At 41.1% G+C, this 27,181-nt stretch overlaps 1 protein-coding gene across 3 annotated transcripts in view; it reads left to right on the forward strand.

Annotated features, from left to right (window-relative positions):
* Positions 1–6,074: 6,074 nt before the first annotated feature.
* Positions 6,075–27,181, forward strand: part of LOC123500167 — an 82,346-nt gene continuing 61,239 nt past the window's right edge. The window contains exons 1-3 of one of the 3 annotated variants that reach the window (XM_045248872.1): positions 6,075–6,356; positions 15,055–15,209; positions 15,385–15,574. In XM_045248872.1, the coding sequence (XP_045104807.1) occupies positions 15,063–15,209; positions 15,385–15,574 (337 nt within the window). In that variant the 5' untranslated portion in view covers positions 6,075–6,356; positions 15,055–15,062. Of the gene's footprint in view, positions 6,357–15,051; positions 15,210–15,384; positions 15,575–27,181 lie in introns of all 3 variants that reach the window. The other 2 variants (XM_045248871.1, XM_045248873.1) reach the window with 2 other exon arrangements.

Consider the following 27,181-nt stretch of genomic DNA (forward strand, 5'->3'; position numbering starts at 1 on the left):
GTCGATGTTAGTCCACTTAGAAGAGTCCTAAAAAACAAATCTAGCTGTGCTGGAATGTTTGGGGCAGACTCCTTCAGATTCAGAACAGTAGCTGGATTTGGGGTCCTTGATTTTGGAAGTTTCAATATCTGGGATCGAAGATAGAGAGCAGCGCTCCGCAACTTGTCATTCTGCAGATGTTCTTCTGCATCATGGTGAAGTCTAGCAAATGCTTCATCTTCTGGTACAGCTGAATTGAAAACAAAATTGCCTCAGCGTTGGTCAGCCAACTATATCTTTATCTTGTCTCCAAAAAAATCTGTGATCTTTCTCCCACCACTGAAAATGTCTGTCACAGTTTATTTCTAATAAATTGAGCCCTACTAAAATGTTTGAGGTTGGTTTCACCTTATTACCCCATAAGCTGAGCTAGCTCAGCTGCAGGGTGCGGTGATTTTAGGGTGTCTGACTACGACCCCCACCACTGTAAATGTCTGTCACTGTTTATTTCTGATAAAGTAGGTCATCCTGAAGCTTTTGAGGTTAGTTTCAAGTTGTTATCTCATGAGCTGAGCTAGCTCAGCTCATAATTTTAGGGTGTCTGGCCGGGACCCCCCCACCACTGAAAATGTCTGTCACTGCTCATTTGTGATAAAGTAGGTCCTAGTAAAGCGTTTGAGGTTGGTTTCAAGTTGTTACCCCATGAGCTGATCTAGCATGATTTTTCGGTGTCCTTTTTGAGCTCTGGCAGGGGTACCCCACCACAAAAAAAGTCTGTCGTTGGTAATTTCTTGTACAGTGTGTCATACTTATTACATTTTGCCTTCTTTTTCTTTGTTACTTTCAAAAGCTGAGCTAGCTCAATTTTTCTATAAATTATTCTGTCCCTGACGACCACACTCACCAGCATAGAACCGGCAGACTTCCATTTCTTTGTTTGTCTAAGTATATAGATCCTTGCTGGGCATAACAAATTTTGTTACCTCTCCAGCTAGGCTGACCCCTGCGGGCTCCTGCTCTAAATATACAGATTGCGTCGACGTGAGGGTCTCATTTTCCTGATCATCATCATCATCATCACAACCGCCACATGACGGCGGTTACACATGGTCTTTTCATGGCCAGGGATGAAAAGTGAGCGGAATCGTTGTTTGGGGTCTGAGCCAGGAGCAGAGGCGCGTCTAAGTGAAGGCTGGTCAGTATAGTGGGAGTATTCTGGTGACTTTCCTGGGTAGATGGTGCGGGATGAAAGTCCTCAATAATGTTCATGTCTTCCAGGGATGCTAAGCCATCTTCCACCACGCCAAGATCCTTGGCGGTCATGATCCTTTGTTCTGCTGAACGCACGTGCCAACTACCCTTTGTTGTGGGGCCGTTCAGCAGGCCTGGGCAGATCAGGTTGCTTATCATCCAAACTTTCATGGCCTGTTATTTGTGGTCGGCAAATCCAGCCTATGCCTCCTTCAGTAACCACTGAGTAGGCATGATCACTCAAAACCACTTCAGATTTCTCCTTTAGAGGGCAGCCACTCATGTAAACAAGCGGAGTGAATAAAAAGCGTCCCTCTGACATAGTGAGCAGGATGCAACTGTTTATATATATATATATATATATATATATATATATATATATATATATATATATATATATATATATATATATATATATATATATATATATATATCGTTTTGTGCCCACCTCTGCCTGAGCCACACCATACTCCTTACTTGCATCGCATACGTCGACTGTCTCGTGACCACTTCTGCCCTTGGTGTAGGACTACCCCTGAGGCCATGGAACATTTCCTGCTTCAATGCCCACGCCTCTCTCAACATACTGCATTACACTCCTGGCTCTCCACCCTGGCCATTACAACACTAGACCTGCCCACCCTCCTGGCGGCATCAGGCATCCACCCCTCCTGGCAACCTGCTGTCCTTCTCCTTACTTGTGCCTTCTTGAGGTAGACCGGCCATCTACCACGTCTGTGATACCCACACAGGACTACCCCAGGGCTCATAAGGATTCAAAAGAGGCCACGAAAATCTATGGATCCTTATGAGCCCTGGGGTAGTCCTGTGTGGGTATCACAGGCGTGGTAGCTGGCCGATCTTCCTCAAGAAGGCACAAGTAAGGCGAAGGACAGCAGGTTGCCAAGAGAGGTGGACGCCTGAGACCACCAGGAGGGTGGGCAGGTTGAGTGTTGTGATGGCCAGGGTGGAGAGCCGGGAGCGTAATGCAGTATATTGAGAGAAGAGGTGTGGGCACTGAAGCAGGAAATGTTCCATGGCCTCAGGGGTAGTCCTACACCAAGGGCACTGAGCGTGGTGTGGCCCAGGCGGAGGCGGGCAATGGTTGATGTGCCTTACACTCCTTCCCATGACTGACTGACTGTTTGAATCTTGTAACGACGCTCATCCTCCCCGGCTGATGGACCCCCCTATCCCTCACCCCCTTACTACCTACGACCCGCGCGCCATCTGTTAGAAGCGAGGTTCCCTAATCAATTCCTCCAGCCTGCCCATTGAACCCGTATATCCTCCCTAGAATCCTTGGTCACAGTGTTGTTGGAAGTGAGGATTGAATACTTTTGATGATTTAATTTGATCGTCACCAGAGGACATTTTGTTGGGCAGCTGATTGTTTACATTCACTTCTTGTCAACCAGACAATATTTTCCAGTCATTACGTGTGAATGTGTTCCAACTAAAAGGGCACTCTGTCCATACTTCAAGCGACTTGCAATTTCAGTCTCATATTGACACATGTAAACCCACCTTTACGCTGAATAGAGGTTATACACATTAATGCTGGGGTCACACTACAGTTTTTTGTTTTGTTTTTTTCTTATACTACGACGCCTCCAACGGTAGTATAGGCCATTTTTCTGTGACTGCACTTGATTGTCGTAGTGATTGGGAGCATTTCAGTGCAAGAAGGACACGCAAAAGGAAGGACGTACGACATCGTGTCCTAGACGTACGATAACAGATATGCCTGGTAGGATGACCAACGTCATCGTACGACACCCACAACGATGACGTACAACGCACCAAAGAAAATGGGAATAACCAGAATTTTCAAATTTTCTTGGTTTGCGACATTGTATGCTACGCTCAGGGTCTCTCAAACGGGTCAGCCAGCACGCATTTGGGGGAGGAGCATCGTGATGTCAGTTGGGCCCAACATAGGTCAGATACTTGAGCACACCTCTCCAGTGTCGATCCCGCTGCTCGTGAGGTGACACAGTTTCAGGTCAGGTCAATACGATGCCTATTTCCTGTTCAGTGCTTTGGTGCTATAGTGACAAAAGGAAAACTGCAGGCACTGGAATTAGGTACTTTCGATTTCCAAAAAACGATGAAATTAGAAAGCAGTGGGTTCGTGCCTGTGACAGGGTTGATGACTTTAATTTAAAAAATGCAGGGGTGTGCTCCAGACATTTTACGCCAAATGACTATGCAAGAGACCTCAAATATGAATTTTTACAAGCTGAAGTTCCAAGACGCAAGAGGTCATTGAAAGAAGAAGCTGTTCCATCCCTGTTTTCTTTTAACTCAAGGTAAGTTTTCTTATGTATTACAACTTCTAAGCATGTAAAAGTAATGATTCTCTCTCTCTCTCTCTCTCTCTCTCTCTCTCTCTCTCTCTCTCTCTCTCTCTCTCTCTCTCTCTCTCTCTCTCTCTCTCTCTCTCTCTCTCTCTCTCTACGACTACAATATAAAGGTGTACTATAACTATATAAGTGAGTGGAGGTGAAGGAAGACTACAGAGAGAAGAGGTGGGCAGAGTGAGAAGGGAGCGAAATTCCCCTGAGATTCAGTGACAACCGCCGTATAGTACACACCTGCGCTCTCTCTCTCTCTCTCTCTCTCTCTCTCTCTCTCTCTCTCTCTCTCTGGATTCTTTCCAGCTTCCTCTGTGTGTGTGTGTGTGTGTGTGTGTGTGTGTTCTGATTAACTTTTTAGAGCATGTATTCAACTTTGATTAAATAAAGGTGATTTAACTCACACAGATCAATCAATATTAGTGATTAATAAGTAATTGCAATACATAAGTACATGAATAACACCAATATAATTATTATAATATTTAATAACTATTTTGTTATTTCCTTTTAACTAATAAATGAATGGAACCCTTGCCAGATGAGTGCTCAGCTCAAGACACAACAAGTACTGATATGGGTGATAATGGACTCCAGCAGGATGTGTCTTATGTGTCATGTACCTCCACCAATGATGTTATATCATTCATAAGTTTTATTTAAAATATTAAACTATATTAAAATCATTACGTTCTTTATCCTCCCCTCCTGATATTATTCAAACTGCAGCAACCAATATAACTGACAAAAAAACTACCGAGAGAGAGAGAGAGAGAGAGAGAGAGAGAGAGAGAGAGAGAGAGAGAGAGATTCTGAATGGAAGGGGGAAATTACATGAAGAGACTGAACTAATCTGAACCAGCTCAAGATATATGTCAACTGGGTACTTTTTAATTAGGGATGCGTGGAAGCCTTCGTCCGTCAGTGAGCTGATTATCATTATATATTTTCTTTTCAATTCTACATATTTAATAGCAGGTAAACGAATTCTAATAACACCAATAGCATTAATATAAATAAAAAAAAAATTCACTGCTAATGATAAAATATTACTAACTAATAATGATAATAATAATAGCAATAATAATAACAATAATAATAATAATAATAATAATAATAATAATAATAATAATAATAATAATAATAATAATGATAATAATAATAATAATAATAATAATAATAATAATAATAATAATAATAATAATAATAATAATAATAATAATAATAAAAAGGTTCACTGCTAATGATAAAATATTGATAACTGATATATAATAATGATCATGATGATGATGATAATAATAATAATAATAATAATAAATAATAATAATAATAACAAAAATAATACAAATGTTCAATGCTAATGATAAAATATTGATAACTGACAATAATAATAATAATATTGATAATAAACAAAGCGGTCTATGGAAAAAGAAGGAAAAGGAACATTCGTCAAAACTTCAAATCAACACTGAGAATGAGGAGAGCGGGAGAGCGGGAGAAGGACATCCTCTCAAGAAGGTAGCAAAGTGAGAATGGTGGATTAGCTGAGAGGAGAGGGGTGTTGGGCCCAGATGACAGGCTGTGCTGGAATGTCAAAAACGCTCCATCACACCGGCTGACCCGTTTGAGAGACCCTGGCTACGCTAACGATATCGGACGATGTCAAACGATGCCGAAATAGACGCATTTGACAACTGCAATAACGTCCTGTATTCGCTTGACGACGCAAGGCCGCGCCCAGAAGGGGCCCCTGGAGGTATATATGCCTATACAGGGGTTCCAAAAGTGTGTGTGTGTGTGTGTGTGTGTAAAGAGAGAGAGAGAGAGAGAGAGAGAGAGAATGATTGATTGATAACTTCATTGTTGAAATAATGGAGAGAGAGAGAGAGAGAGAGAGAGAGAGAGAGAGAGAGAGAGAGAGAGAGAGAGAGCTAGATGTCCATTTGTCATGTAGATCATTCCATATATCTTATAGTTTGCAATGTTCACGTACTATGACATAGTATTAGTTCATTTAAAAAGTAAATACCGATACAAGTATTACTGGTATTTTTAAAGTTGTGGGGAATTACCGGTATACCAGCATAATATTTTACCGGTATGATCCGTACCGATACTTTTCAGGATATTGGCATTATTGATACCGATGCTTTTGTCGATACCGCACATCTTTATTCGCTACACGTAAACACTATGTCTAGAACAGTGGTTCTTAACCTGGGGTACCTGTACCCCCAAGGGGTACGAAACCTTAAACCTAGGGGTATGAGACATGGTAGCCAGTGCAATGGTACCGTATATTTACCATGACAAAGCAAAACATATTTTCCTAATTTTCCTCTTACTATAATTGTCTCAATTTTTTAAGTTAGTATTAATGTGTTGGTGTATTATGTAGTATTACTCATAATTACTGTTATAACATGCATTCATTGAATCCTACTAATTGACACTTCATTTGAAATTAAAAAAAAAAAAGTGCCTTTGTTCAGTAATTAAAAGATCTAATAATTTCTCAGCAAGGTTTTTATCACTAATCCTTTTCATATGTTTATGTAGTGTTTATATTGGAGGGGGTACGAGAAATTTTTCTGAGATATCAAGGGGTACGGGCACTGATAAAGGTTAAGAACCACTGGTCTAGAAGGTGAAGGACTACCGCAGTCCCCGGGCCCAGAAGGATCTATAAAAGATCTTCGCGGCCCTAACACCACCACCAACAGCAGCAGCAGTGAACCAATGTTTGAGTTGTCTGATTTGTCATCAGAGGTGAGTTGATGTTTAGGGTACTCTGGATGCTCTCCAATCTTCCCCCTGGACTGTGATCTAGTTAATAAATGTATTGATTTCATCCACGTCCTAGAAGGTGCTGGTGTCACGGTCCACTTCACCTGGATACCCTGTCATATGGGTATCATGCCAAATTAAAAGGCAGACCGCCTTGTTCAACGAAGCACCAACTAACAGGTAGGTGACGGGATGTCTATACTATGGTAGTGCCGGTCGTGATCCCGCTCAGTGTGTCTTTCAGGACGTAACAGTGGACCCTGATACCGAGTACGCTCTGGACTGTGTTAGGAGTAGCATTAAGGACTGTACATAGTAGCATTAGTGGTCTTTGTTAGGGAGCTTCGTTGTCATAGGGGCAGTGTTAGTAGTCTCCACTGTGTGCATGTGTTCCAGAGCTGTCACCTATGGGAGACACACTGCATCACACGACAGGATGGCAGTGAGGCTCAGATTAGGCCATAAATACTTTTTGGAAGTCAGTGCTTCTGGTGTATGCTGTGTGCTGCACTAATGGGACACTCTGCATCATCATGTCACGAAATGTCCTCTCATTGCTAAGTTTAGGCCACAAAGTTAACATGACTTGTAGACCCTCATTGACCATTTCTTAGACTCAGCCACTCACAGGAATATACTTAAGGAATATTCTGTACATATGCTCCCAGACTGTAGGATATTTATGCAATAAGGTGTATAATATCTGTATTTATTTATTTACTTATTTTTTTTTATGTATTTTTATATTTTTGGTACTCTACCCTTAAGTCTTTGTCCAGGGGGTGGGTGGCAAGGTCCATCATCCTCCATTGTTGTATTTCATTATTAATGCAACAATAAATATATTAGTCAAGGAGGTTAGATTATAAGGAGGTAGCATGACATCACAAAAGTGAGGCCAACATGCTATTGGTCTGCTGCTGTCCTTGCCCCTCTTACACTCAAAACATTACCAGACGCCCATTGAAAATACATGGGAACGCCTGAGTTACGCTCCTTATTTTCCTTCTTATATCCATGTTTTGAGGCTGTCTACCATGTGTGACCTTAAAAAGGAGGCGGTGGCGTAGTGGGTAAGGTGGTGAGTGTGGAATCGGGCAGAAGTCCATGTGTAGGTTTAAATCCCATCACATACAGCTTTGAAGCTATGCCATTTGTCGAGTAGTTTAAAGTTACCTACATATCACCATGATACCCAGGTTCTAGGTGATCACACCAAAGATGCACTTGGGTGGTGATATGGGTCCTAATATGGGTATCACTATCAGGGGTGTGGAGTCGGAGTCGAGGAGTCGGCTACTTTTGGCTGGAGTCGGAGTCGGAGTCAGAATTGGAGTCAGAGTCAGAGTCGGAGTCGGAGTCGGTAAAAATATGAGCGACTCCGACTCCTTTACGTGATAAATTTTTGAGTAAAGATTCCACTTCATGGAGATTCCTACAAATTGGGAGAAATTGACTTTGTGGAAGAGGTGTCCAATCAAGCAGTCTGCGAGAATATTGGTATTTTTAATATTTTTCATGCTTTTTATTTTGTTGAGGATATACCCTAAGGAAGGAGGGCGGTACATGCCGCAACAACCATCCAGACAGCAGATAATACAGGTATCCTCTTTTGCCATATTCTATGGTATTTTGCATGAGCTAATGCTATATTTATCATAAAGGTTAATTGCTAAGTGATATCCAATGATGGTAAAATGAGTGTGGTACTATACTCATTTTTCAGTAAAACAACAGAACCCCCAAAATAAGCCCCTCCCACACCTTTTCCTCATTGGCAGGTCAGTAAATGAGGTCTAATCGCACACCTTTCTCCTCTTCTCTCTGATACACACACACACACACACGCAGTAGAAAGCGGAGTGCCACAGGGGTCAGTATTGGTACCAATACTTTTCCTCCTTTATATTAACGACATGCCAGAAGAAGTGAACAGCTACATAAATCTGTTTGCAGATGATACGAAACTGTGCAGAGTTATAAAGCAAAAAGAGGATTGTGAAATGCTGCAAGAAGACCTAAATAAGATCTGGGAATGGAGTAAAAAGTGGGAAATGGAATTCAATGTGAACAAAAGCCATGTCATGGAAATGGGAAAGAGTGAAAGACGACCTGTGGGAATCTATAAGATGGGAGATGGAGTAGAACTGGAGAAATTAAAAATGGAAAAGGACTTAGGAGTGACGATGGAAGAAAACAATCAACCAGTAAGCCATATTGATAGAATTTTTAGAGAAACATATAATTTGCTAAGGAATATTGGAATAGCATTTCACTACATGGACAAAGAAATGATGAAGAAATTGATAAGTACTATAATAAGACCCAGATTGGAATATGCAGGAGTAGTGTGGACCCCTCATAAAAAGAAACACATAAGGAAATTGGAGAGACTACAAAAAATGGCTACAAGAATTATTCCAGAATTTGAAGGGATGACATATGAGGAGAGACTAAAGGCTATGGATCTACCAACCCTGGAACAGAGAAGGGAAAGAGGGGATCTGATACAAGTTTATAAACTGATCAACGGAATGGACCAAGTGGATAATGAGAAACTGATCCTGAGAGAAGAATATGACATCCGAAGCACAAGATCGCATAGTAAAAAGCTGAGAAAAGGAAGATGTCTGAGAGATGTTAAAAAATATAGTTTCCTGCAAAGATGTATTGAGACGTGGAACAGTTTAAATGAAGAAGTAGTGTCTGCAATGAGTGTGCATACTTTTAAAGTAAGATTGGATAAGTGTAGATATGGAGATGGGGCCACACGAACATAAAGCCCAGGTCCTGTAAACTACAACTAGGTAAATACACACACACACACACATTCACCGTCGTTACGTTTCATACATTATATTGTATAACGTGATGTACCACAAGCAGCATATGTGTGTGTGTGTAATTCACTGAGACTACATAACACACTCCACACACCGGGAAAGCGAGGCCACAACCCCTCGAGTTACATCCTGTACCTATTTACTGCTAGGTGAACAGGGGCCACACATTAAGAGGCTTGCCCATTTGCCTCGCTGCTTTCCGGGACTTGAACTCGGCCCTCTCGATTGTGAGTCAAGCGTGCTAACCACTACACTACGCTGTGTGTAGTGTGTGTGTGTCAGAGAGAAGAGGAGGAAGGGGTGAGATTAGACCTCATTTACTGACCTGCCAATCAGGGAAAGGTGTGGGAGGGGCTTATTTTGGGGGGTTCTGTCGTCTTACCGATAAACGAGTATAGTACATCGTGTGATCCTGTATTATACGCGTCGCGTACGTGTCTCCATTCTCCCCCTTGCTGAGTTAGGCTGACAACGCTCTTCAGCAGATGCCAAGAAAGCCTCATCAGCAAGAGAAAAAAAAAAGCGGAGTCGGAGTCGCAACCTTCAAATTTCTTGGAGTCGGAGTCGGAGTCGGAGTCGGACTTTTGAAAATCCGACTCCACACCCCTGATCACTATGAATAAAATTGCCTGTGCTGCTAATAGGCAGAAACTCAACATATATTCTTCAAGTATGCCTATAGGCACTATAGGCCTTAACACAAAAAATGAAAAAAGGCTTGTAATAGTTGTGGCATATCATGGCACAAAGATTTGGATGGTAAATCATACATATAAATTAGATAATACAGTGTTTTCCAACTTTGGTGGACATGGGTGAGAGGTGGGAATCTGTTTTTGGGGCAAACATATGGCTGAACAAGGTCATGTACACATGTGAATACACATGTGCATGTAGATGTAAACATGTACATATACATGTGCATTTAAATGAAGGATAAATAAATTGTATATCAGATGCAAGTTTGCCTGAAAGTTGATTTTTCTTGGTATATCAATTAGTTAACACATGGAAAATATTCTCTCTCTCTCTCTCTCTCTCTCTCTCTCTCTCTCTCTCTCTCTCTCTCTCTCTCTCTCTCTCTCTCTCTCTCTCTCTCTCTCTCTCTCTTTTTTTTTTTTTTTTATTTAAACATTATCTTACACTTATAAATTTTACAATAAATCAGGTATATAAGGAGATTTAGACATAAAGCTCCTTGTGTTGGCAAGGAACTATTCTAAACGTCTTTTTCTCGTTAGTATATTGGTTTGACACCTCACTCACTGCACTACACTTCACAGCACTAGCCGGGCAGGGAGAGCGCTTCTCCAGACATTGGCGGCCACTTTTGTCTGCTGAGTTGATAGTCCCGCTACCTCAGCAGGCGTGGCCACCGTGAACTGATTCCACAGGCGCGCTGCCCTGGCTCTGAATGTTCGCTGGTGTTGTGAGGAGCGGGAGAGGCACCAGTACCTGCTGGTCCCCATCCGCTGCTTGCCTCGTATTTCTCCCGGGTGGGTGTGGCGGCAGGCTGAGGCGGGAGAGGTGAGGTGTATGTAGCACTTGAGCTTTGTGGCACACCGTCAAGGTTGCCACGTCCCTCCGGTGCTCCAGTGACGTGATACTTGCCACGCTCTCCTCGTCTTCCCCCAATAGACGAAGAGCGCGCCTCTGTATCGCGTCGAGCCGGCTGGTGTGGGTATGGGCGCTGGACATCCATGTCAAGGCACCGTACTCCATACAGGGACGGATTTGTGCCCTGTAGAGAGTGAGGATGCCTCGCGAGTGCAGACTGCCAGCCATCCTGCGCAGGGCTGACACACGCTGAGAGGTCTGGCGGGCTACAGACGTGATGTGGGTGTCGTAGCGCAGCTCACGATCCATGGTGACTCCCAGGATCTTGATGTGTTCCTGGAGAGGCAGCTGCTCGCCCTCAAACTGTAGTTGTCCTTCCACGGCCTGAGAGGCGGCAGGGGATCGTGAGATGACCATGGCGTGTGTCTTGTCCGGCGCGAAGGTGACTTGCCACACCTTCCCCCACTCTTCTGCTGCCTTCAGCTGGCGGTTGATGTTGGCCACGGCGCGCTGGCTGTCCTGGCGGCAGTAGGAGAGGGAGATTGTGCAGTCGTCGGCGTAAGCCTTGACTGCAGGAAGCTGGCGCAGGAGATCGTCTATATACACATTCCACAGGACTGGGCCAAGCACTGAGCCCTGTGGAACTGACGCTCCTATATTGGTGGGTGATGAGGTCCGCCCATTGACGACGGTTCGAAGTGTCCTTCCTTGGAGGTAATCCTCGAGTAGCTTCAGGAGACCGCCGTCGATGCCCTTGGCTTGGAGCTTAGTCAGAAGACCCGCATGCCACACTCGGTCATAAGCCCCCGCGATATCAAGGGCCACTACGAGCGTGTCCAGGCCTTCGTCAAGGGTGTCCTGCCATTCCTGGGAGAGTAGGAGAAGGAGATCGGAAGTAGATCGACCTGGCCGAAACCCGAACTGGTGGGGTGAGAGAAGCTGGTGTTCATCCAGGTGCTGCCATATGACGGCTGCCACCAGTTTTTCGAACACCTTACCCATCACAGACAGCAGGGAGATGGGTCGGTAGTGCCTTGGGTCAGACTTGGACCCTTTTTTATGCACAGGGACCACGTATGCCTCCTTCCAGGATGCTGGCCACTTTTTTTCTGCCAGGCAGGCAGAAAAATAGCAGCAAGAGGCACTGACAGTTCCCTGGCACATTGTTTCAGCACCGGGGCTGATTCCGTCTGGGCCCGTGGCTTTCCCTGCGTCCAGTTGCCCGAGTGCTTTTCCACCAGCTCCGTGGTGATGGGTATTGAGGTGATGGTGTGCGCTGTCTCCCGGGTAGCACTGGAGGGGCGTGTGGGGCACTCAACCTGCATTTTTTCTGCAAATAATTTTGCCAGGAGTGCAGCCTTGTCATCACTGCTTGAGGCAGTGGTTCCGTCCTGCCTGGTGAGGGGCACGCTCTCCTGCCGCATCACACCCTGCCTCTCCTTGACCAGTGTCCACCACGTCTTATCTCCAACTCCTCTCTCTCTCTCTCTCTCTCTCTCTCTCTCTCTCTCTCTCTCTCTCTCTCTCTCTCTCTCTCTCTCTCTCTCTCTCTCTCTCTCTCTCTCTCTCTCTCTCTATCTCAGAGATATACATTGATATTTTCTCTCTCTCTCTCTCTCTCTCTCTCTCTCTCTCTCTCTCTCTCTCTCTCTCTCTCTCTCTCTCTCTCTCTCTCTCTCTCTCTCTCTCTCTCTCTCTCAGAGATATACATTGATATACATTGATCTCTCTCTCTCTCTCTCTCTCTCTCTCTCTCTCTCTCTCTCTCTCTCTCTCTCTCTCTCTCTCTCTCTCTCTCTCTCTCTCTCTCTCTCTCTCTCTCTCTCTCTCTCTCTCTCTCTCTCTCTCTCTCTCTCTCTCTCTCTCTCTCTCTCTCTCTCTCTCTCTCTCTCTCTCTATATATATATATATATATATATATATATATATATATATATATATATATATATATAATTTTATTTAGAATGATGTGTGATTTCATGTCACTGCATTGGAAAACATCAATCACTGAGATTTTACTTCACTATTTGTTCCTTGCCATGTAATAAACAAGAATAAACAAGCAATATTTTTGCCATAATTTCTCCTGGAAATGGCCTGCTGTATTTCTTTCAATATTTTAACTGTTCCGCATTAACATCTTTCTGTCTAGATGACATATTTAGGAAACTACATAAGTTAAACCATCAGATCTTTTTTTAGTTTTCCTCTAGTAATGAAAAAGAAAGCAGCAATTTCCCATTGCTTAACACAGGAGAGGGCAATGTTTTGGGTGTAAGCTCTACCCACTGCCTCATAAGCTCTGCCCACTGGCTGCACTTTTTTAGTACAGCAGGACAGGTGCTTGTTGCCTCCTTCAATCTAACCTCCTTGGTATCAATCAGTCAATCATTGTGTTTAGATGTTTCCAGCTTCCTATCACTAGTTTTTCAGGTGGATTATAGTGTATTCAAGTTATATTTCTATTATTGGTTTATCTACCTAAACAACACATTTACATTTTATCTTAAATTCCATCAGCGCCTACTCAATTCTATCCTGTAAAAATTACAACTTGTATAATGCATCCTGCTTTCTTCATCCACCAGCACACTTTGGGAACTGGTGGAAAAACTGGTTTTAAGGCTAGAAGCCAAATTTCGACATTCATGATAAAAAGTGTAAGGATGAGACATTAATTTGAAAACTGAGAAACTTTTCTTCCCTAGACTTCTAGACTTAGGTAACAGTTTAACCTAGTTGTGGGAGTTCCCCTACTGTGAACACCCCCATAATAAAAGGGACACTGACCTGACCTAACATAACCTAACTGGTTGGGGCATTGCTTACTGGAACATCATCCCCCTAAAGAATGAACTTAACCTTTGAAATCATATCCATCTCATTTTTATATCTGCATTAGTCCTCTGTCACATCTTAAGAAGGACAGGGTCTGTGCATAGCATGCCTTTCTCTGCTTTCTTATAAAACTGCAGTTATGTTGATAACTATAATGCATAGCTATTATTGGAATTACTATATCAGTTGGCAAGTAGCTTTTGAATAAAACTTCATTGTTATGTTGCACATTTCTCGTAAATGTTTTCATTATTACATCTGAGATAAGGAAAAGGGAGCTCTTGCTATTGGCCCTTTACAACTCTATGATGATTCTTTGTGTATCTAATTCAACAATGTCTCAAATGTTTACTAATGAATTTAGTTCAATCTATTGATGACGATCTTACCAATCCTGCAATGCATCAAACTTTTAATAAAAATTTTGATAATACAGTACAGTATTCACTTTATGTTTTTTGATGTCTCTAAATCCATTCATCCAATAATTTAACCCCTTCAGTACCATGACATGTTTCCATATTTATTCTTGTTATTATTTGTTGGTTTTGTACAGCTTCAGAACCTCATATGGTGGATTTAGATAGTGATGATTTTGGCCATTAATCTTCTGACTTTCATAGACAGTTTATAATGTAAATAAAGTCATCTAACTATACCCAAAATTCATGGTGAAAAGGCATCTCAGTACTGAAGGGGTTAATTGTAGGATAGCCTGACTTGGGCTCATTTTACTGTCTAAGGCTAACTAGAAGTCTGTATTGTTTTTTGCCATGAATATAATTTTGGTGATATGTTTATGATGTATAATTATGCACTATAAATGATATGAGAGTATATTTTTAGAGTGGAGGTTGAAACCTTAATCTGTGTTATTGAGATGGGAAAGAAAACAAGCTGAGTGGACATAGGGACAGTTAGCTTCAGGACTACATGACTCCCTCATGTACCTCCTTGGGACTGACTATTGGTAGTAGCAATTGATGTCTGCTGCCTCATTGGCCAGAAGATACAAAATATTTTTTTTCTTAAGATAAGTTAAATTTATGAATGTCTGTATTGGTTATAGAAGAGAATAACAGGGAGGCGGTGGCATAGAGGATAAGGTGGTGAGCGTAGGATCGGGCAGACATCCACATGTAGGTTCAAATCCCACCACGTACCACTTTGAAACTATGCCATTTGTTGAGTGGTTTAAGGTTACCTACATGTCCCCATGGTACCCATATTCTAGGTGGTTACACCAAAGATGTGCTTGGGTGGTGATATGGGCCCTAATATGGGTACCACTATGAATAAAACTGCTCGCACCACTAATAGGCAGAAACTTATCAGTGCTTTCCACATATACTCTTCAAGTATGCCTACAGGCACTATAGGCCTTAACATTGAAAAAAAAAAAAAAAAAATACAGTACATACAACATGTATTATTTTCAGAAGTGTGAATAATGTTGGAGACAGTAGGACAGGTTGTGGTGTACAGCATTGCAGGCTGCCCTCACTGTTTGGCAGCTAAGAAGACTTTGAGGGACTCTGGTGTTCCTTTCATTGACGTTCCAGTGGATCGTTTCCCTTCTGTGCAAAATTGGTTGCAGGTATGTGTTTTATTTGTAAATTGACATGAATAGATTCATTCATTTTCTCTCTCTCTCTCTCTCTCTCTCTCTCTCTCTCTCTCTCTCTCTCTCTCTCTCTCTCTCTCTCTCTCTCTCTCTCTCTCTCTCTCTCTCTCTCTCTCTCTCTTTCTGATAAATGATATTTATTTGACAGGAAAAAACAGGCCAGACATCAGTGCCTCAGATATTCTTCAATGAAACTTTTGTTGGTGGCAATGATAGCCTACAAAGAGCAATAAAAGATGAAGAGGAGTGGAATAAGCTGCTGTCAGACATTCAGACCAATGAACCAAAAGAGGGTGCTCTCAATATCCCACACCCTTCAGAGGCAACTGATGCAGCAGGTTAGTATCACACTGAGTTTTAATGTTAAATGACATGAATTATTAATGTAATGTCTATATCACCGTGGTAGCTGAAATTGTGCATTCTCTTCCTTAAAAGTATCAAAAAACATAATGAAGTGGGTTAATGGTATGTTCTTTAAGCCAGTGAATATTGTTATGTTCATGGTGCTGCCACGTGTCAACACTATGTAGATAGGAAAGATGCAAATTAATCCAAGTAAATGAGGGATTAAGTAAATGGTTTATGTGAGAATAACCTTTAATATAAGAGGGAAAATCTGGCCAAGAGCAACATGAAAAGAAAAAAAAAAAAACACTTAGTTGCCAATTCCTTTGCAGTTCCAAGAATTAGCCCAAATTAGAGTAAAGGCAAATCATAGGAAGTAGGAAATACATAATCAGGTAGGGAGTTCCACAGTTTACCAGAGAAAGGTATGAATGATTGAGAGTACTGGTTAACTCTTGCATTAGACTTGGACAGAGTAAGGGTGAGAGGAAGGAGGCATGCAGTTAGCAAGATCAGTAGTAAAGTTAACATGAAAATAGCAGTAGAAGATGCAAGATATGCAACATTGTGGGAGTGAGAAAGAGGCTGAAGACAATTAGTCAGAGGAGGGGAGTCAATAAGATGAAAAGCTTTTGATGCTACCATATTTAATAAAACTGTGTGAGTGGAACCTCCCCCCATACATGCGAAGAGTACTCCATACATGGGCAGGTAAGCCCAATGTACAGAGTTAGCAGTTGGGGAGGGTTGAGAAAAACTGGCAGAGACACCTCAGAATGCCTGACTTCATATAAGCTGTTTTAGCAAGAGATGAGATGTGAAGTTTCCAGTTTATGTTATAAGTAAAGGATTGACCAAGGATATCCAATGTAGAAGAGGGGGATAGTTGAGTGTCATTGAAGAAGAGGGCATAGTTGTCTGGAAGGTTATGTCAAGTTGATAGATGGAGAAACTGAGTTTTTGAGGCATTGAACACTACTAAGTTTCCTCAGCCCCAATCAGAGGTCAGGCATTCTGTGGTATCCCTACAGTAACTATTAACTTGTTGAATGGTTGGTTGTCTCTGAAAAGATGTAGAAAAGTGTAGAGTGGTATCATCAGTGTAGAAGTGGATAGAGCAAGAAGTTTCTTTAAGATCATTAATGAATAATAGGAAGAGAGTGGGTGATGGAACAGATCCATGAGGAACACCACTGTTAATACGATCAGGAGAAGAATAGTAGCCATCTACATCGCTAGGTGACATTGCAGGGCTGGTTGCAGGGCGTTTTGGTGGCATGTTGAGCATGAAATGACAAGCTGGTACTGGACCCTGTTTTTGTTTTGAACTAAGAATGGGAAAGGGTATGGGAGTGAGTGGTGCACGTTGTGTCCATGAGAGGCTCTGGTGTATTCAAAAGTGTGTTGGCTTGTGTGATACGGCAGGGCTTTCAAACTTGGAAAAAATTATCTAGATAAAATTTCGTTGAAGTGAGTTTGGTGTTCATTATACAAGCAGATAGTAGTAAAAGGAAAGTTTCTTAGTAGGGAAATTTTGTTGTATGAATGTTCGTTAAGCGGGGTTTACCTGTATATATATATATATATATATATATATATATATATATATATATATATATATATATATATATATATATATACATACAGTAAAGTCCCGGGTTACGTCGGTCTCTAGTTACGTCAAACTCGTAGTTACGTCAGTCCACTATAAGGCAATTTAAGATTAAAAAATTGAAAATTTATAAATCATAAAGTGCGGGATTTATTGTTATTGTTGGTGGTTGCTCGCCACACTGCCTACCTCATGCTTGAATACAATAACACCCTGCCTCAGTTCCACCACACCATCGCCCCTGGCAAGAGTGTTATCATACTTCTTCGTTTACTGACTCAAGTTCTTAGTATCTTGCTCAATGGCACCAAAGAGAAAACTTCTTAGTGACAGCAGTGATGCTAAGAAAAGGAAAACTATTACGCTACAAGAAAAAAAGAGGACATAATTAAAAGACATGAGAAGGGAGGCAGCAGCTGTGTGTGAGGGAGGGAAGAAGAAAATGGGAAGCCCGTTACCATGACAACGGGGAGGTTGACGACCTTGAGGGCTCGCACACCCATCACAACAATAACAACTCCGGAGCCTTCGCCTGGGCCACACGACACTCGCAGCTGACTTGCACCGTCTGCGCCTGTCTGCTGATCCCTATTGCCCTTTCCTATTGCATTTCCTGCCCCGCTGCCCACGCTTCTACTCCCACCGCACTGCACTACGCTCCCAGCTGTCCACCCTGGGCGTCACAACATTCGACCTGCCCACCCTTCTGGCGGCCTCAGGCATCCACCCCTCTCTGCAACCTGCAGTCCTTTGCATTCGTGGCCCTAATCAACAACAAAAACAAGCTTGTGTTTCATATTCCTACGTAGTTGTAAATAATATAACAATATAACCTTTAACTTACCTGAATGACCATAAACAATGATTGGTTGAAAACTCCATAATATGCTTTGAAATGTACGGAAACTCAAGTTACGTACAAAATCGACTTACGTCATGTTTCAGGAACGTAACTCGGACGTAAACCGAGACCTTACTGTGTATATATATATATATATATATATATATATATATATATATATATATATATATATATATATATATATATACACACACACACACAGGCACCTCCCTTTTAACACGTGTTCTGTTACCCCGATTTTGATCTTACACGACTTAAAATTTATTAATATATACAGTAAAAGTCCTGAAATCCGGAAGTCATGGGATTTCAGGCATTCAGGATTCTAGGATTTTCTGGATTGCAAGATAGTAGGGGTGAAAGTAAGATTAAAATCTTGAAGGTACTATGTAAACCCCACTAAACTAACCCCAACTTGCTATATCTCTTTGTAGTACTGTCATAACATCTTACAGGGATTGCTACTACCACTGTGTACTTTCTCACTTCACCACAAAAGATTTACGTAGGCTTTTTTTTTTTCTTGAAGATTTGCCAGACTATGGGGCGAGTGGCATAGGCCTTTCCAGCCATTATGGCAGCCCATATGTGATGATTGCTCTTTTCCTACTTGTCAACTTGTATTTGTGTACGTGATTTCACTATTTTACGTAGGCTATTCCACCATCCACTTATACTGAGAAGTTTGAGTGATTGTACTGTACTGTACTGTACCCCACATAATATGTATACAGTAATACTCCGCTTAACAAACGTTCGTTTAACCCTTTCCTTCCGGCGCTTAAACTATTTTCCCGTTTGCTATGATGGCTAAAAATGGTAAACCTAGAAATTGTCAGAAAACTGTTTAAATACTAATAATTATTTTCTCTTTGTTATTCTGAATACAATGATGTACTTTGTAGCTCGGTGACCTATGAAAGTTCAGTTTATGCCTTATCAAGGATTCCTCCTCCTCCCGCTGTGTGATCCGTCTTCCAGAAACAGTCTGGAGAGCGATGACACCGCGCGCACACACTCACTCTCTCTCTCTCTCTCTCTCTCTCTCTCTCTCTCTCTCTCTCTCTCTCTCTCTCTCTCTCTCTCTCTCTCTCTCTCTCTCTCTTCTCTCTCTCTCTCTACTCTCTCATCTTGGAGAAATTGTACACTTCCAATGAGAGAGAGAGAGAGAGAGAGAGATTTCATCCTTTTCATATCAAGTTTCAGGCAAATAACATTATCTCTCTCTCTCTCTCTCTCTCTCTCTCTCTCTCTCTCTCTCTCTCTCTCTCTCTCTCTCTCTCTCTCTCTCACACACACACACACACACACACACACACACACACACACGGGACATCGTCGATGGCGGAGGTGGTCGCTGAGCTCCAGAGCAATCATCTATAATTCTACAGTTACCTAAGAGTAACCAAGGTGGGAAAGGAGCTGGTAATGTTTGTCCCGTCTCCATATAGTCATGTTAACTGTTGATTAGCAAAATAATGTCCAGTGAAGGTAAATATAAACTGTAGCCTGCGTTTGAGCCATCAGCTGGTTTGTTTACGTCTGCGCAACATGGCGGCCGTGAACTCGAAAGAGGAATCAGACTTCACAGGGTTTCAAGGAATAATGGAGAAGAGCGCTTATGTGAAGAAAATTCTGGAGTTAGAAGGTAAAATTGAAAAACTGTTTGAAAAGTATGAGGGCCTGGAAACGAGTTATGACAATGTAAAGAAAGACTGTGCCGATATGAAGAAGGAAAATGCAGCACTGAAAGAGGAAGTTAAGCTAATTAAAGTGAATTGCGAAAATGTGGAGAATCTCTAGGAAAAGTGATGGAGAAGCAGGCTGAATGGAAAAAAAGTCAGGAAGTGGAAAGAAAGGAGGTAAATTACAAAGTTGCAAGTCTGGAAAAGGAAATCAAAGAGTCAGGGGAGAAAACTTTGGGCCTTGCTGAAATTATAGATCAACAGATCATAGAAGAGAAGATAGCTGAGAAAGTGGTGAAGGTTATTAAGTCAAATGAGACATTGGTGAGGGAAACTGTAGACAAAAAGAGATGTGTGGTGATATTTGGTGTGGAGGAGGATAAGACACCGAGTAAAATGGAGAGAGAGAAAACATAAAAAGGTGATAAATAATATCATTAATGTGGTGCAGGAGGAGGAAAAGACCTAGTACAAGAAATAGAGGACTTCCATAGAATTGGAAAGTTCACAAGAGAAGGTATGAGGCCAATAAGAATCAAACTTAAGTCACAAAAGGATGTAGATGAATTGGTGGAGAAGTCATGGAGGCTAGCCCAGCAGGAAACAACAAGGAAGATTTGGTTGAGAAGAGATCTCGGTGAAAAGGAAAGAGAAATGTTAAATGAGTTGAGAAAGGAGGCTTTGAAAAAAAATGAAGAGAGGACAGAAGAGGAGAAGAAAGAGTTTTTCTGGAGAATCTTGGATATGAGACTGAGGAAGTGGTTCATAACCCAGAAAAGTACAGCAAGAAAGGACTAAAGAAACTTACATATGAGCGAAATGTAATGTATTCCAACATAAATGGAGTGATATCGGGGATTTTAGAACTCAACGATTACTTGAGGGACAAGAACCCAGATATTGTGGGTCTTACTGAAACAAAACTGAGAGAGGAGAAGACCTGATGATGGTTGGAGAAGGGAAATATAACGTTTGGAAAAGAAATAGAGTAGGTAAGATGGGAGGAGGAGTGATGTTGCTGGTTAAAAAAGATATAAAGGTGGATCAAGTGAAAAAAGGTATGGGAAAGGCAGAAGTGCTAAAGATCAGAGCAGAAACTAATGAAGGAAAAAAGAGGCACTACATAGTGGTGTACGTACCACCTAAGACAAATGCATGGTCAGTACAGGAATATGAAGAAATGATAAGTGATACAGGAACATGTCTGGAAGAAATGTTGGGTGGCTGTGAACGAACTATAATGATGGGAGATTTTAATTGTAAAGAGGTGTGTTGGGAGGACTGGTCAATGGAAGGATCAGAGACAACATGGGGAAATACACTATTGACACTGGCAATGGAAAATGTGTTAACTCAGTGGGTCAAAGAAGATACTAGGTTTGGAGGAGAGGGAGCATCGTCAAGACTGGACTTGGTCTTTAGTACAGAGCCAATGGTCATTGAGGAGATGAGGGTGGAGTGCCCTTTAGCAAAGAGTGATCATGCAGTTTTGGAGTTCAAGGTGATAGATGAAGAGAAATCTAGAAGAAATGAAGAATATAAAGTGGGAAGATGGAATTATGCCAAGACAGATTTTGGAAACCTAAAGAAATTCTTTCAAGAGACAAATTGGATGAAATTCAAGAGTGCTAAGGAGCAAATGAAAAGTGGAAGGAATTTATAAAAATATACAAAGAAGGTGAGAAAAATTTGTACCAATAAGACAACATAGAGAAGTTGGAAAGCAGGACTGGTTTAACGATAGATGTGAAAAGGCTAGAACAAGAAAAGAGGATGCATGGAAGAGGTGGAGAAGGAAAAGACGGATTAAGCAGTGGGAAAGTTACAAAAGAGCAAGAAATGAATATGTGTTGATTAGAAGAGAAGAAAGAAAGAAACAAGAAAAGGATATAATTGATAAATGTAAAGACCAACCAAGGCTTTTTACAGACATGTGAACAACAACATCAAAAATAGAGAAAGTATTGAAAGTTTAGAAGTAAATGGAGTATGCAGTGAAGATCCCAGGAAATGGCAGAGGCTATGAATGGATGCTTTCGGAAGGTATTCACAAAGGAGACTGCTTTTGACAAACCACTGGTAATGGAACAGAAAGGGATTATGAAGGAGTTTCAAGTAACTGTGGAGGAGATCAAGAACATGATGGGGAGTTTAGAAGTGAGAAAAGCTGTGGGACCTGATGGGGTATCAGGATGGATTTTAAGAGAATGCAGGAGCAACTGGCAGAAAAAGTTTGTGAAGTAATTGATGCCTCATTAAGGGAAGGTGTAGTGCCCCAAGACTGGAAAAGAGCTAACATTGTCCCAATCTATAAATCAGGTAACAAGAGAGACCCATTGAACTATAGACCAGTGTCACTTACAAGTGTGGTAGCTAAGATGTGTGAGAGGGTGGTGAAGAATAGATGGACAGACTTCTTGGAGAAAAATGACATACTTTGTGAGTGTCAATTTGGTTTTAGAAAAGGGCGTTCATGCACGACAAACCTGATATGTTACTATTCGAGGGTGATAGATGTAATACAGGAAAGAGATGGTTGGGCTGATGGAATATATCTGGATTTAAAAAGGCCTTTGATAAGGTACCACACCAGAGACTGATCTGGAAACTTGAAATGGTAGGAGGAGTGCATGGCAGTTTACTAAAATGGATGGAAGACTTTTGGTAGGAAGAGAAATGAGAACAATAATTAAGGACAGACCATCAGAATGGGGATTGGTGGAGAGTGGAGTTCCACAGGGATCAGTGTTGGCACCAGTAATGTTCGCAGTCTACATAAATGACATGGTGGATGGGGTGTCCAGTTATGTGAGCCTATTTGCAGACGATGCAAAATTGTTAAGAAAAGTGAGATGTGACAAAGATTGCGAACTACTCCAGGAAGACTTGGACAGAATATGGAAATGGAGCTGTACATGGCAAATGGAGTTCAACACGACAAAATGCAAGAAAATAGAGTTTGGCAAGAGTGAAAGAAGAATCAGGAGTATGTACAAGATAGGAAATGAAGACATAAAACCAGTCATGAAGAAAAAGACCTTGGGGTGACAATTACCAATGACCTATCGCCAGAGAGACATATAAACAAAATAATTGGAGAAGTATTGAACTTATTGAGGAACATAAGAGTGGCGTTCGTATATCTAGATGAAGAAATGATGAAGAAAATAATTACTGCAATGATAAGACCGAGGCTTGAATATGCAACAATACAGTGGGCTCCGAACTTAAAGAAACACATAAGGAAACTAGAGAAAGTACAGAGGGCTGCAACAAAATGGTGCCTGACTTAAGAGATTTGACTTATGAAGACAGACTGAAAAGAATGCAACTTCCAACCCTGGAAAACAGAAGAGAAAGGGGAGACCTGATAGCAATATACAGAGTGATGATTGGCATGGAAAAATGGATAGGGAAGATCTGTGTATGTGGAATGAAAGAATGTCGAGAGGGCATGGGAAAAACTAAAATGGCCACTTATAGGAGAGATGTGAAAAATATAGCTTCCTCATAGAAGGGTGGAAGCATGGAATAGTTTAGACGTGGAAGTGGTCAACGCAAGGAATATTCATGATTTTAAGAAAAGCTGGACATTAATAGATATGGAGACGGGACAACACGAGCATAGCTCTTTTCCGTATGTTACAATTAGGTAAATACAATTAGGTAAATACACACACACACACACACACACACACACACACACAACCTGTTAGTTGACTCTCTCTCTCTCTCTCTCTCTCTCTCTCTCTCTCTCTCTCTCTCTCTCTCTCTCTCTCTCTCTCTCTCTCTCTCTGACAAGTTACCTTCTACCATTTTATTATAAAATCAAGATAATAAAAAAATTAACATGAAAGAATGATAGGTAATATTTTTTCACTCTCTGAGTCCTCACTAATGTCTTCGCTTTCTTCAGTTTCTTCTTCTAAATATTCACTGTCACTGTCTTCAAACTCAGAAGCACTGCTAAATACATATGTTCTGTCCTGCTCCATGGTGAGTTATGATCTGAGATCCTTCGCTCTTATCAGGATGTCTCTTCGCACTTATCATGGTGCTTTCCAGCCGTCTCTCTCTCTCTCTCTCTCTCTGACAAGTTACCTTCTACCATTTTATTATAAAATCGAAGATAATAAAAAAATTAACATGAAAGAATGATAGGTAATATTTTTTTTCACTCTCCGAGTCCTCACTAATGTCTTCGCTTTCTTCAGTTTCTTCTTCTAAATATTCACTGTCACTGTCTTCAAACTCAGAAGCACTGCTAAATACATATGTTCTGTCCTGCTCCATGGTGAGTTATGATCTGAGATCCTTCGCTCTTATCAGGATGTCTCTTCGCACTTATCATGGTGCTTTCCACCCGGCGGGTCGCTGGGGTTGCCAAGTGTCGCCCGGAGAAAGGGAAAATAGCTTAGTTACTGCTAAATTTCCAGAGCTAGTGACAACACTACATGTGGAAACATGCTAAACAATTCCATTCACCATCTGACTTGAGAAACCGCTTGAGCTCAAAATTGAGGCGCGAAAATTCTTGATTACAGGTATGATCACCGTCGCTATGGATGCATTGATGCAATTGTATATATACGATTGCCGGAAGGAAAGGGTTAACGAATTTCCGGTTTAACGTACTATATAAAGTTAGACCAAAAATCCGCATAATGTACAACCACATGCGTTTTAGCGAATTTTCTGGGTTTGAATTTGCCGGGTGAGGGACCGAACGCGGTAGTTTCACTGTGATTGGCTGGCTCCCCGTCTCTGTCTCTAGCACTCCTGGAGCTGGATCCAAGATTCTTTAACAACGTGAAAGCAACCTCTTGCAGCGAAATGGCATCCATGAACGCTTGGAGGGACAGTGACAAGGTTGCTTTCAGGTTGAACATTTCTATTAGCTTTTTACAAACCTTGCCCCAAGAAAGGATTGTTTTCTAATGCATAAAGTGAAATCTTACATGGAATACCAAAAAATAAAGTAGAGATGAGATGAGCCACAGACGAAGCGGGAGACACGCGGCTACTCGGCAGCTTCTTCTTCTTCTTGTGACCCTTTTGCTTGCGTGTTACATTCATCATGATGTTTATGTTTTCACTCCTCTCTTGCCTGCTATAATGGATATCATATCTTAGTATTCATATACGCTCATGCCACGAGGATAATCTTGACTCCGTGGCACTGAGTGATAGTGAATTACTAATGAAATACCACGGTATTTCATTAATAATTCACTGCACTCTCACTCAGTGCCACGGAGTCGAGGTTATCCTCATGGCATGAGCGTATATGAATACTAAGATATGATATCCATTATAGCAGGCAATAGAGGAGTGGAAACAAATATCATGGGGAAAGACAACACGCAGGTTAAAAGGGTCACAAGAAGAAGAAGAAGCGGCCGAGTCGTCACGAGTCTCCCGCTTTGTCTGTGGCTCATCTCATCTCTGCTTTATTTTTTGGTATTCTATGTAAGATTTCACTTTATGCATTACAAAACAATCCTTTCTTTGGGGAAGGTTTGTAAAAAGCTAATAGAAATGTTGTTTTGTGAACATAAATGCGAGAACATGAGAGAATTTGTATGTAGCTCCTCTAACTTCCAATGACTCATATGACATCATAAAAGTAGTGGTAAACTGGTGGCCCAATATGCTGCCAAACGTATATATATTTTTTTTCTTTTAACCCATGTGGTATGTTGGGGACCAGCCCAGAACGCATTCCCCCCCTATTTCCATTATTTTCTAAGGGAAAATTACGTCCGCTTAACGAATTTTCGCTCTACGAACAGCTTTGACACCCCCTATCCTGTTCGTTAAGTGGAGTATTACTGTACAGTCCACAATACTTATGTCACACTTTATAAAGTAATTTTAAGTATAATACAAAACACATTTCATAACATAAAACATTTACTGATGTCTGATAAAGGGAAACAAAAAGAAAGGAAGGCCTCCAACATCATACGCCAGCCAATCACGTCACTGGTGTCAAGCGTACACCAGCTGAACCACACACGCAGATAACAGGACTCCGCAACACATACACACACACACACACGCACGCACATCACCTACAGAAACATAAAACACCACTTATAATACCTCCAAATATTATTCTCTTACGAGTTTGTGTTAAACTCAATGTCGGTGATGACATGTTCGGTTTCGGCTATTATTATTATATATTTTTTTTACTATTATTTCTTACTTTTTACATATTTAACTCAGCCTTTCAAATTTTCCAGATTATAAGGATTTCCGGATTATAAGGTTCCGGATTTAAGGACTTTTACTGTAGTTTGTTAACACAAAATGTTCGATGTTACGCAGTTTGATTTTCCCGCCTACCTTGGTTGAATATCCTGCCACAAAAGATCCAAATATTAACAGAAGTTCAACAGTGGTCAGAAAAGTGATGTCGGAGTTGAACTGCTAGAAAGTATTGCTAGAATAAAAGAAAAGAAAGATGATGCAGACAAAACTCCACCATTTCTTTAAAAAAAAGACCGTTAAGGAAGATGAGGGAGAGAGAAGGCAGGAGGCAGAACGGGGTGAGGAGGGAGAGAGGAGGCAGGAGGCACAGCGGGATGAAGAGGGAGAGAGGAGGCAGGAGGCAGAGCTGGGTGAGAAGGGAGAGGGGAGTGAGGCTGGGGAAGTTACAGTGATGGTAGTGATGAGTCATAATGTTTACATCTGTAAAATGTGTTATTTTACCACACAATAAATACAAATATGGTAAGAATATGTTTTATTTGTGTTTCTGTAACCTTCAAATGTATTACTAGTGTGTTTGTTTAGGAATTTTAGTAAAAAATTTTAAAATAGACGGACTTTCCCGAGGTCCAGGAATGTAACCCCAATTATTATCATTATTTCTTATGGAGAAATTATGTTCTGTTACCACGATTTCTGTTAACACGACGTCTCCAGGAACATAACCCTCGTGTTAACGGGAAGTGACTGTATGTATATATATATATATATATATATATATATATATATATATATATATATATATATATATATATATATATATATATATATATATATATATATATATATATATATATATATATATATATATATATATATATATATATATATATATATATAGTGGTTCCTTGAGATATGAGTTCAATTCATCATCATATCTCAAAGAGCTTGTATCTCAAAAAAAATTTTCCCATTGAAATGCATTGAAATACCATTAATCCGTTCCAGTCTCTCCCAAAACAGCACCCATATTTTTTTTACCTTTTTTCAGGTAAGAAAAAGGTATTTATAGATAATAGTTATTGTACAGAAACATATTAAACCATAACTTGGGGGCTGCCGTGGTTTAGTGGAACCATGCGTGCTTTGGGATCCGAGGGGTCTCCAAGCGCACGGGTTCGAATCCTGTCCACGGTCTGAGTGTAGGTTGGGCTTCCTCACT

This window comes from Portunus trituberculatus, chromosome 50 (genome assembly GCF_017591435.1).
Source record: "Portunus trituberculatus isolate SZX2019 chromosome 50, ASM1759143v1, whole genome shotgun sequence".
Taxonomy (NCBI): Eukaryota; Metazoa; Arthropoda; class Malacostraca; order Decapoda; family Portunidae; genus Portunus; species Portunus trituberculatus.